Source organism: Brachyistius frenatus, unplaced genomic scaffold, assembly GCF_029030835.1.
Source record: "Brachyistius frenatus isolate BFR_SWC_R1_liver_20210118 unplaced genomic scaffold, ASM2903083v1 Contig_175, whole genome shotgun sequence".
Classification (NCBI taxonomy): domain Eukaryota; kingdom Metazoa; phylum Chordata; class Actinopteri; family Embiotocidae; genus Brachyistius; species Brachyistius frenatus.
This window is the reverse complement of record NW_027210774.1, coordinates 577,577-589,475: the sequence shown is the minus strand read 5'-3', so window position 1 is coordinate 589,475 and position 11,899 is coordinate 577,577. Positions and strand designations below refer to the sequence as shown.

The window sequence follows — 11,899 nt, the reverse complement described above, 5'->3', positions numbered from 1 at the left end:
GGTTGAAAGTGTGACGTGACGTGAAATCCCAGCAGCTCCAGAGCTTATAAAGTTTCCGTACAGACTATTTGAATTGGGCGTATTGGCAGGCGGCACGGTGTTACGGTATCAAATTTGGTTGTTCATCTACGAAAACCTCCACTGAGAAAAAAAAACATACATTTTATTCTTTTACGCGGCGATGTTTTCCAACGTGGCTTTGTTTTCCCAGGAGTTAGCCAGAACCCCCCCCCCCCCCCGCCCCCATCCGATGCTGCGCTGGGACCGAAGAACTTCACCGCGGTCTTCGAAGGGTTCTGACCGTCGTCCACAATCCACCGAGCCTCGACCAAAAGACCGATAAATTCTATCTGAGGGTTTTTGATACGGGAACATGAGCGCCGATGCTTGTCAGCCCCGGCGGAGTATTTGGTTCCCGTCTTTACACGCAGCCACACTCGCGTACTCACGCCCACTGCTTGCAGTGTTTAGACGCAGCCGTACTCGTACCACACCGTCTGGGGGTCGTTGTTGGGGTCGGGCGACGCCGGCGTGCTTTTGGGGCGTTCCGCGGAGCCGCACCTCGCTTTCTCATTTTCCTTCTTTGTGTGGGAGGAGTCGCCCGGCCGCCCTCCCCCGAGGACCTCCCCCTGCTGCTCGGAGCCTTCGTCGGGCCGAGAGGAGGCGGGCGCGGCGGCGGCGGCGGCCCTGACGGGGGTCACCGTGGCGACCTCTCCGCGGTGGTGGGAGGGGGACGCCGAAGGGCCGTTCCGAGGGACGGGAGTCCTCCCCCTCCCCCCTCCCTCTCTCTCTCCGCGTATCTCTCCGTCTGCAGATTGAGAGAGGACGAGTGGTGAACGGGCGGGTTTAGGAAGCTGCCGTCTCCGTGCTGACCGGACGTGGCAGCAAAACGAGCCGACAGTGGCCGTTCTCTCCCGTTAGTCCCGCCCCCTTGCCGCCGAACCACCGCCTCCGCTTGGCCGGGGGATCCCTCATTTCCTCGGAAACTGTCTGGTCCGTTAGAGCGCAGCAAATCAGCTGAGGCCAGGCTGAAGGATCTGCTCAGGGACTGGCTGGTTCTCTGGGTAACCGGCTGGCCTGGGGGTTGGGGTTGGCCAACAGGCTGGTGGGGTGAAGGCTTCACATTCTGGCCCGGCCTCTGGGTAGACAATTGTACAGTCGGTGTGACGTAGCTGGTGGGAGTCCCCTGCTCTCTGCCAGTGGGGGCTGCGGGGGCCGGGCTTCTTTTGAAATAGTCAGTCATCAAGTCCTCCCTGCTGCCTGAAGACACCTGAACAGAATCAATAATTATTAATAGTAAAATTAGGACGAGATTTAGATCTTTGGGGTTGAGCAAACACATTATCTGAGTGATGCGGATATCTGAAAAAGACTAACGGCCTCTCTTGTCGATAGGGTGCGGTGTTATCGTACTGGTAAATGCCAATTGTGAATGGTATTCCACGATGAACTGTTCCTGCTGTTCTAATGCCACACAGGCACACCATTTTTTTTTAGCAGTTATATGTTCTCCAGGCTCTGTACTTTAGCAAACTCAATTTGTAATACAATATTGGATACAACATTTAATTGTCAAGTTTTCTTCTATGTTGTTGACAATGTTTGGTGTTGAAGATCTTTAAGAAAAAAATAGTTTACGTGAAAAAAAAAAAAAGGTGCCAAGTCTCAGCTGTCAGCTGATTAGGTTTACATCAATACAGACCGTGTAGGAGATACAGCCTTTATTACAAATGGTCACCAAAGTTAAGGGCTTCAAACATAACCGGGCAGATTGATGAAGGTCAATCCGATTCAGATCAGCTTACTGAATTGTCCAGTCAAGGACATTCCACCTCTTCAACGTGAAAATCTTTCTACTCTTGAGACAACTCTGCCCAATTCTTATGGAAGAGTCACCTGTCAATCAAACTGGAAATCAGTTTTTAGATCGTGATAAAGGCAACGATGACGTCATACCGTTACGCAAGTGCAACTGTGCGACAAGGTTGCAACTTATCCAGCAATGGCTGAAAGCCGCCGAATGGCCGAAAGCTGCTGCATTCAACTGGTTTTCAGCTCGGTGCGAGTTTAACTGACAGTTATCTTCGACTTCTGTTTTTCCAGTTTATCCTCTTCGTGTGCGTTACACAGGGCAGTCCCACCCCGCCCCCGCTCCACACAAGGCAGGCCATCGACTCGTTAAGAAAGAAAGCCCAGAACGAAGTGAGTAATGGGCAAATGTCGACCCTAAACTCCAGAAACTCCTTCAGTATTTTTGTTATATCGCCAAGAATATCGCAAAAATACCCAGATGCATCGTTCTATTATTTGAGGGCCATATTGCTCACCCCTAGTCAGCGGTGCTGTATTTTACTGTCATTTTAAATGACACATTTTTAAGAGAGTAACATGCGCCTACAATAGGTGGACGTACGATTGCGCGTACACTCTTGCTGGTTACACACACAGGGACATGCAGCAAATGTACGGACTCTGAAGAACAAGAGTTGTGTAAGTATCCCAGATATATGGGTATCTCTGTCTTATGAGAAAAAGCAGAAGAAATTGCAGAAACGACATTGTAAAGATGTTTTGTTTGGCATCCTTATCTGAATCCTCCTGTATTTAGTATTTTGTTTTCACAGGAATGTGTGTTGTTTTAGAGTCAACTCCCACTCTGCGGGATCATTAGTAAGAGTTATTGTGGATGTACGTAAAACAGTTTAACAGACTGACAGAAAGCAATATTCCCACGCTGATTTCACGTGTCTGCCTAATTCAATACATGTGCGGATGAAAAGGCTGGAATAAAACAATCTGATTTATAGGCAGGAGTTGGCCTCAAAACAGTAAGATCAGAGGCGATAAGAAGTACTTTCATAAAATTGGACGATGACTCCGTGTCTTGCTCAGACAGAAACAATCCGTGACACTTCATGAGCAATATGACTGGTGGATATCTCATACGCAGACTTCTATTATCAGATAAATCAAAAACAAGCCAGGTTTTTTTTCTTGCTAGGTGGTAGATGCGGAAAGTACTTTGTACAATCAGTAGGAGTACTTTCATTTGAATAAATTATAACATCTTATGCCATCTGAGAATAAACAACCCCTTTTAGGTGTACTTGAGAATTGAATCACTTTCAAAGTTCAGAACTTCCACTAGTCCCACTGCCTTCATTCAAATTATGTTGCTGTAGTTGTGAGTTCAAGTAAAAAAAAAAAAAATATATATATATATATATATATACAGTAGCAGTCAAAAGTTTGGACACACCTTCTCATTCAATGGTTTTTCTACATTATAGATTAATATTGAAGACATCAAAACTATGAAGGAACACATGGAATTATGTGGTAAACAAAGAAAGTAGTCACCTTTTGCTTTGATGACAGCTTTGCACACTCTTAGCATTCTTTCAATCAGCTTCATGAGGTCGTCACCTGGAATGGTTTTCAATTAACAGGTGTGCCTTTGTCAAAAAGAGTTAATTTGTGGAATTTCTTGCCTTCTTAATGTGTTTGAGACCATCAGTTGTGTTGTGCAGCGGCAGGGTTGGTGTACAGTTCTGTACAGTGAATAGGCCTATTCGACTACAGTTCTAATCCATATTATGGCAAGAACCACTCAACTAAGTAAAGAGAAACGACAGTCCATCATTACTTTAAGACAGGATCCACAATCACCCGACCTAAACCCAATTGAGATGGTCTGGGATGAGTTGGACCGCAGAGTGAAGGCAAAGCAGCCAACAAGTGCTCAGCACCTCTGGCAACTCCTTCAAGACTGTTAGAAAACCATTCCAGGTGACGACCTCGTGAAGCTGATTGAACGAATGCCAACAGTGTGCAAAGCTGTCATCAAAGCAAAAGGTGGCTACTTTGAAGAATCTAAAATATAAAACCTATTCTGGTTTGTTGAGCAATTTTTTGTTTACCACATAATTCCATATGTGTTCATTCATAGTTTGGATGTCTTCAATATTAATCTACAATGTAGAAAAAAATAAAGAAAAACCATTGAATGAGAAGGTGTGTATATATGTGTATTTATATATATGGTAAAATCAAGAACTACATTAACTGAAAGAACTGAAAACTGTATGTGAAATATGGTACTGATCATACAAGACTGTTTGTGGTATTGATACATAGCTATGAATTTTCCATTACATCTTTTCATTTTTCCGACTCAATTTGAAGCTGTGCCGATTGAAAATGAGGAGTCATTTTTGTTACTAATGCGAGTTTTGTTTGAAAAGACTATATAACTCTTTCACCAGAGATTCTGTTGAGGACATTCTATTGCGGAAAAAACAGGAATTTTTCAAAATTGCAAGCTCGCAGAAATATCGCTAGACTGAAAAGTAAGCAATATTATCAACAGTAGCTCATCTGAACCTTAAATCCATCAGCCCATTATTATCAGAAGTGAGTGTAATCAGTATTGTCTGACATCATAAAGTGATTCATACTGTAATATTAAAATATTCAAAAATATTAAAATCTGAAAACTGAATTGCTTCTGGTTTGATATCGGTTTTTCTTGTTGGGTGAACATTTAAAAATCAACTCCAGCTGGGCTAAACCGCACCATTCAACAGGAATTTGTGATTTATGTAAATAAATGTTATGTTATTTTCTATCAAAAGTGACTAATAAAAAAAAAAAAAAGAGGATTTACCCTGATAATGTCTGTTATCCAATGACATGTACAGAATAGCTCTCTCTCGACCCATGGGAATCCCATCATAATAATTTGGCCTTCATCACTGATGTTTGTTAAGTGAGTGTTACAGGTTATCAGAAAGTTCTCTAAAACATGAACCCACTAGTTAAAAGAGCACACAATCTGGTCTAAATGAGAGAAACCAGAAAAGGTGTGTGCTGTATTTGTGAAGACTGAGGTGTACATAATAAAGTAGATACTTTCTGTACTTTTTTTCATTCGGTTGTTTGTTTATATTTAATTCCACGAGCTGACAATAATTGCTGCGCGTGTACATATATATTTGCTTTGAAAGCATTTGTATTTATTTTTTTTATTTTTATATATGCAGGAATTTCTTACCACAGGAGGAGACTGTAGGTTGCTCTCTTGTAGAAACTGTTCCAGTGTCACCATCTCACTTCCAGGAGAAGATGGGCGAGTTTTGGTTTTAATAATGCCGCCGTGCTGTGGTTGGGCCCTCTGGGGTGTATGGTCATATGGGAGGGTGGAACTACGCGACAGGCTCTGCTGCGATTGGCCGAGAGCCATGACATCATCACTAGAGAGGCTGGCTGAGCAAGCCTGACGATCTGGTGTGTCTGAGACAGATATTAGTTTATTAGAAACTGAAACTGTGCACCACCTAACATAATATTAAATGTAAAACCTGTATGGACTACATATAGACTAAATTACATCAGTGTCAGCTATGTTTGTTAAGGATGGCAAAATCGACATCTAATTAACAACCCTGTTTCCAGAAAAGTTGGGGGGGGCTGTGTAAAATGTAAATAAAAACAGAATGCAACGACTTACAAATCACATGAACCCATATATAATTGAAAATAGACCAAAAACAACATATCAAATGTTGAAACTGAGAAATTGTGTTGTTTTGTGAAAAATACATGCTTATTTTGAATTTGATGCCAGTAACATGTCTCAAAAAGGTTGGGACAGGAGCAACAAATGACTGGAAAAGTTGTGTAAAGTGAAACCTGGTGGGACATCTCAAAACTAATTAGGTTAGTTGGCAATAAATCAGTAACATTATTGGTAAAAAAAAAAAAAAAAAAGAAAAAAAAGGCAGTCTACCAGCAGAGAAGATGATGAGAGGCTCACCACTCTGTGAAAGACTGTGTGGAAAAATAGTACAACAATTTAAGAACAATGTTCCTCAACGTGGCATTGTAAAGAATTTGGGGATTTCATCATCTATGGTTCATAATATCATTAAAAGATTCAGAGAATCTGGAGAAATCTCTGTACGCACGGGACAAGGAGGAAAACGATGATCTTGAATTCAAGATCATCGTATATCATGACTAAAGTTTTGATAAAAATGTATGCTCAAAAGCATGGAAAATATCCAAAGTGGTGCCAATATCAAAGAATAAAAAGTTCAAGTTTTCTAAATCAAACAGTCAACCTATAAGTTTTTTTTCCAATCCTAAGTAAGATGATGGAAAAAATAGTGTATGAACAAATTCAGATTTATGTTTCCAATAAAAATGTAATCACAAATTTCCAACATGCATACAGAGAGAAGTATTCTACAGCTGGCTCAAATGGTTGATGATTGGCTTATTGAAATAGATGACAGGAAAATTATAGGAGTGGTTTTCCTTGATCAATAAGGTCAAAAGCTGCAGAAAAATCATGTCTTAATGTTGGAAAAATGTAAATGTTACAGTTTTAGTCAATCTTCACTACTTTGTTTTCTGTCAGTCAAATAACTTTTTATCCAAACGGTGTAATTCAATGGAAGTTACTCAGATGTTCAAGGTGTAAAACTGGGAGTGCATCAAGGAAGTTGTTTAGGGCCACTCCTGTACACAATTTTCACCAATAAAGTATTACTACAACCAGTGTAGTAATTGGATCAAAGTATTCTTTATGTTCAAAACCAAAGTTTGGATCTCAGTATAAATAATATGTCAATTAAGCAGGTAGAAGAAACCAAACTTTTGGGAGTGATCATGGAACACATGGGACAAGCACATACAGAAATTGGGAACTAAAATGGGAAACACTTTGTCGATAATTAAGAGATGTGCAAGATATTTGACACAACAAACTATTAAAGAAGTAATTGAGGCTTTGGTATTATCTCAGTTTAATTATTGTTCAATTGTTCAGTCCAATACTTCACTAGGTAATTTAAGAAAACTGCAAATAAAGCAGCATGTGTAGCTCTTTTGTTGTGGGTTGAGAAGTAACGTTACTAAAATGCATGATTGTCTATCTTGGTTTGAAGTGGGAAATAGATTGCTGTAATTATTGGTGGTTTTCATTTGGAACGTCATAACAACAAAGACTCCACTTATTTAATATAAAAAAAATTATTTTGTAGTGCAGACACTCTCAAGTATTTAACTCATCACGCTGCTGGACGTTGTTTCACTTTACCAAGATGACATCAGCTCAACGTACATTAATTTACAGAGCAATGCAAGAATGGAATTCCCTTCCAAATTACATTTCACAAAAAAAATAATATGTATAGTTTAAAAAAAAAAAAAAAAATGCTAAAAGAGCACTACCGAATGAAGAAATTTCAGTGACTTTTAAGCATTCTGGGTATATAAGTGTCTTATGGGCATTTACGTTAAATGATGATATTCATTTTAGTTGATTCAATCGGAGCAGGTCTTTGTATTTTCGTCAAATAAAACCTTGCGTCAATTGTTTGTAAAAACAATGTATTATGTTTGGGTATTTTATAAGTTGTATAAAGCGTATTGTCACTGTAAATTACGAAAACCCCAGGAAGAGTAGCTGGTACTATGCAAAAGCTAATGGGGATCTAAATAAAGAAACAAAACAAAACCTATGATCTTTGGGTCCTCAGGCAGCACTGCATTAAAAACAGAAAATTCTGTCATGGAAATCATAGTCTGGGATAAGGAAAACTTAAAAAAAACATTGTCTGTGAACACAGTTCATTGCTGCATCCACAAAAAATACCATACAAAGAAGAAATGGGCCCGAGCCCATTTAAGATGGACTGAGGCGAAGTGGAAAACAGTCCTGTGGTCTTAAAAATCTAAATTTGAGATTCTTTTTGGAAATCGTGGACTCTGTATCTTACACGCTAAAGAGAAGAGGGACCACACAGCTTGTTATCAGCGCTCAGGTCAAAAGCCAGTATCCTTGATGGTATAGAGATGCATTAGTGCATGGCATGGGTAGCTTGCACAACTGGGAGGGAACAATTAATGCTGAATGATATATACAGGTTTTGGAGCAGCAAATGGTGCCATCCAGACAATGTCTCTTTTAAGGGAAGGCCTTGCTTATTTCAGCAAAACAAGGCCAAACCACATTCTGCATGTATTTGAACTGCATAGCGCTCTAGAGTTCGGGTGCTAAATTGGCTTGCCTGCAATCCAGACCTGTCACCCATTAAAATAAAATGTGCACATCATGAAATGAAACATACAACAAAGGAGACCCTAGACTGTTCAGCTGCTGAAATCCTATATCAGGCAAGAATGGGACAACATTTCACTTCCAAAACTCCAGCAACTCCTCTCCTCAGTTCACCAAATGTTTACAGAGTGTTGTTAAAAGAAGAGGTGATGCAACCCACTGGTAAACATGCCCCTGTCCCAACTTTTTTGAGACGTGTTGCTGGTATTTTAAAATGAGCATACATCTTTCATAAAACAATTACATTTCTCAGTTGCAACAATTTATATGTGATTTTTGGTCCATTTGCAACTAAATATGGGTTGATAGGATTTGCAAATCACTTCATTCAGTTTTTATTTACATTTTACACATTGTCCCAACTTTTTTGGCAATGGTGTTGTACAAACATACGGCTAAATATTTATTTTAAACAGGGATAACTGTTAAAATATTTCTGTACCTCTGCAGTTGACAGGTGAGCTGGAGCTGGAGGTGTTGTGGCTGAAGTCTGCTGACCCTGGGCGACCTCCCGTGTTGCCATGAGGACCAAACATGGAGTCAGAGGTGTTGTGGCGAGAGTCTTCATCAAATAACAGACCTGAAATTAATTTTTCAAATCACTCTCATAAATACACACACTACTGCTGACTTCTAAGTTAGGTCTTATCAATAATTGGCCTACCTCTGGGTCTGCGACTGGGGCCTTGTCCCACTCTGGAGTTGGAGTTATTAGTTAAGCCCAGTGAGGATGAATGATTGCTTGGAGTTGAGCTTAAATGGGTCTTTTGGGTATGACCTGGGATTAAAAAACACAGAACATTTCATTCAAGTTATATAGAAAAGTTACACTCTTTATCATTTCTGCATCCTTGTCAGTTGTGATAAAAAAATATTTTACATTAACTTCCTCAAAATTTGAAAGAATTAAGGTACTTGTCAAAACCAGGACCAGTTTTTGGACAGGACTGATGTTGCTTAATTCTCTGCCCTTTCCTTTCCACTATCTTAATTTTATTTTCATTTTGCAGCTGGTGACGAAACCAAAAAATGTAATGTGCTGGTTCCCGGTTAATAATTTCACACCCAATCTAAGGAAGTGCTACACAAAATAACACTTAATAGGCTGCCATATTGTTCGTTAGAAAGAAATGTAATTTATGTGAAAATGATGGGACATCTTACATTTAATTACCTCTTTCTGTTTCTCCTGTTTTGAGTGATATTTTATATTATTAGTATTGTTATCAATCATTGATAAATAGATTACCTTGTCCATCTTCTCCATTGACATTTTCACTACTGCCCCCGGGAGTACTGTTATGATAAACACCTCGGCCTCTGTCAGTCAATCCTGTGGACCAATCAAAAGGTTGTGAGGAAATGTATTTATAGAATGACCATGATGCATACACAAAGCAAGCACATTGTTGCCAGAGTGCATAATCAAATTCACTGCAGTTATGGGAATAGATATCAGTGTAGCATGAAAGCAAAGCAGAACTTTAAGCATCCACTCATTGGCTCAGGTACACTGCAATCTACACACTATAGTGTGCATGTGTATTGGTTTGTTGTATTAAAATTCATACATTTTATGACTAGCTTCCATCCAAATGTGCTCAAATATTTAATTTACTTATCAATATCAAAGAAAGGGGGTTACTGACATCTGTAAGGGAAATTTCTAACTCTGTGTCACTGAGTCATCTACAGACAAAACTAATAAAAAGGTGTGAACATGGATCCACCCGATAAAAATCTAGTTTCAGTGATTACAAAACCTGACACATACCAATACCGAAACATTATTAAACATTAACGGTTTTCACAAGCATAGGTGCATTTGCATTTTGGTGCAGTGCAAGAGGCTTTTCACCACAACTTGTGACGAGTTGCTATTTTTATGGCTCAACATGAAGCCAGCTCCTAGTTGAGTTTTTAAATCAGTGTTACACAGAACGAGGGCTGTAGACATAAATTTCTTTGGTAAAGGATTACTTTGAGGTCACTATGGAGAGTAGGGATGATGACACAACTTTAAACAGTTTCAATGTACATTAAAGACCTGTAAAGCAGGGTTTGGAAACATGAGCAAATATATAAGAACCTATCCTTTGAGGACATCAATATTATATCTGCATGAGAGCAAGTAGAATTAAATCACAAGCAGGAAACAACATACAACGTCCTGTTAATATACTATGTATTTACTTAAAAATGTTCAAGTTCATCTGTGACATGCTAAAATACAACCTAACAATACCTCTGCCTTTTGCTTTAATTTGCTGACATTAGCACCATAAGGAAGGGTAAGGAGTTATTGCAGCAGACAGACAAATTTGACAAAGAAGGGCGACAAGGAGTATGGTTGCTGTGGTGACGTGTCACTGCTGAATGAAGCTTTGTGAAGCAAACCAATCTATCTTAAAGCACAGCTTGCGAACTGACTAAAATGAGATCTGCTCTTAATCCAGCGATCAAGTCTTGTTGACAAGACACCAGTCAGATTAAAAACATTCAGGAAAGTGACAGCGCGCACAAACACACGCACACGCACACACACACGCACACACACACACACACACACACACACACACACACACACACACACACACACACACACACACACACACACACACATATCATTCAAAACACACGACTCCTCAAGGACATGCAGAAATGTGAAGGCAAGCCGGGTTTGCTTGGAAGCAGGAGCATGTACACAAACTCTTCACACACACACACACACACACACACACACACACACACACACACACACACACACACACACACACACACACACACACACACACATACATACATAAACCATGTCTACACACACTACTTACTAGTAATACTGGCCGGCAACATGGGCCCATTGTGTCTGCTGAGCAATGTTGATTGTTTTAGTGTTTCTGAAGAGCATGCAGGTATGATGTGTGTATTTTTTGTGTGGAAAGCTAAATGTCACAATGATGAGTGTTGATCGGGTTGACAGTGAGAGTGATGATGATGATGATGATGATGATGATGATGATGATGATGATGATGTGTATGGTTACAAATAATGATGAGGAGGAAATTAGAAAACTCCATTGGTTGAGATAGGCTGGCTAGAGATGACGTCGGCTGTGATGTCAGTGGAAGACCAAAATCGCAGTCGTCTGGTGAAAGAGAGGGAGGGGCGGTGGGGCGGGGAGGAGGGGGAGGAGGAGGAGGAGCAGGAGGAGGAAAGGAGCTTGTCTTGACTTTTACTGCGGAGAAAATGGAAGCGTTTTGGAGCAGGAGCAACTGAGAGGGGGAGAAATGGAAAGAGATAGAAGGGAGAGATGGAGAGATGTAGAGAATATGAAACAATGAGTAAATTAAACACTTGGTTAAGAAGTTATTAATTATGTGATTGTCAGAATGTGAAACAATAAATAACATGCAAGACCATTGCAACCCATTGGAATAAAACAAGGAAACAGGCTCCCATTGTTAAATGAAGCATTGGACTCAGAGCTGACCTCAACTCACACTGAATTTAAACAGAAGCATCAGAAATGACAAATAAAAACTGAAGGCATAACTCTAATCTATGTCAAACAAGACATACTGTATATACTTGTACAGTGGAGCAGTTGCGAGGATGCATTGTTTATGTTTCAACTTATCTCCTTAAATTTTGTAGTTGAGTATGGCAACTTTAACCTCAAAGCTTTTAAAAACGACTTGTTGAACTATGAGTGAATTGAGCTCAGCTTCATTAACACAATTCAGTTTAAGAGAAAAGGGACAGAAAACCCACAG

At 40.0% G+C, this 11,899-nt stretch overlaps 1 protein-coding gene across 1 annotated transcript in view; it reads right to left on the bottom strand.

Moving 5' to 3' along the window:
* Positions 1-250: 250 nt before the first annotated feature.
* Positions 251-11,899, bottom strand: part of ccdc88c (coiled-coil domain containing 88C) — a 53,845-nt gene continuing 42,196 nt past the window's right edge. Inside the window, 6 exon segments of the mRNA XM_069717430.1 lie at positions 251-797; positions 800-1,270; positions 5,054-5,292; positions 8,568-8,705; positions 8,790-8,903; positions 9,375-9,458. Coding sequence (XP_069573531.1) covers positions 468-797; positions 800-1,270; positions 5,054-5,292; positions 8,568-8,705; positions 8,790-8,903; positions 9,375-9,458 — 1,376 coding nt within the window. The 3' untranslated portion in view covers positions 251-467.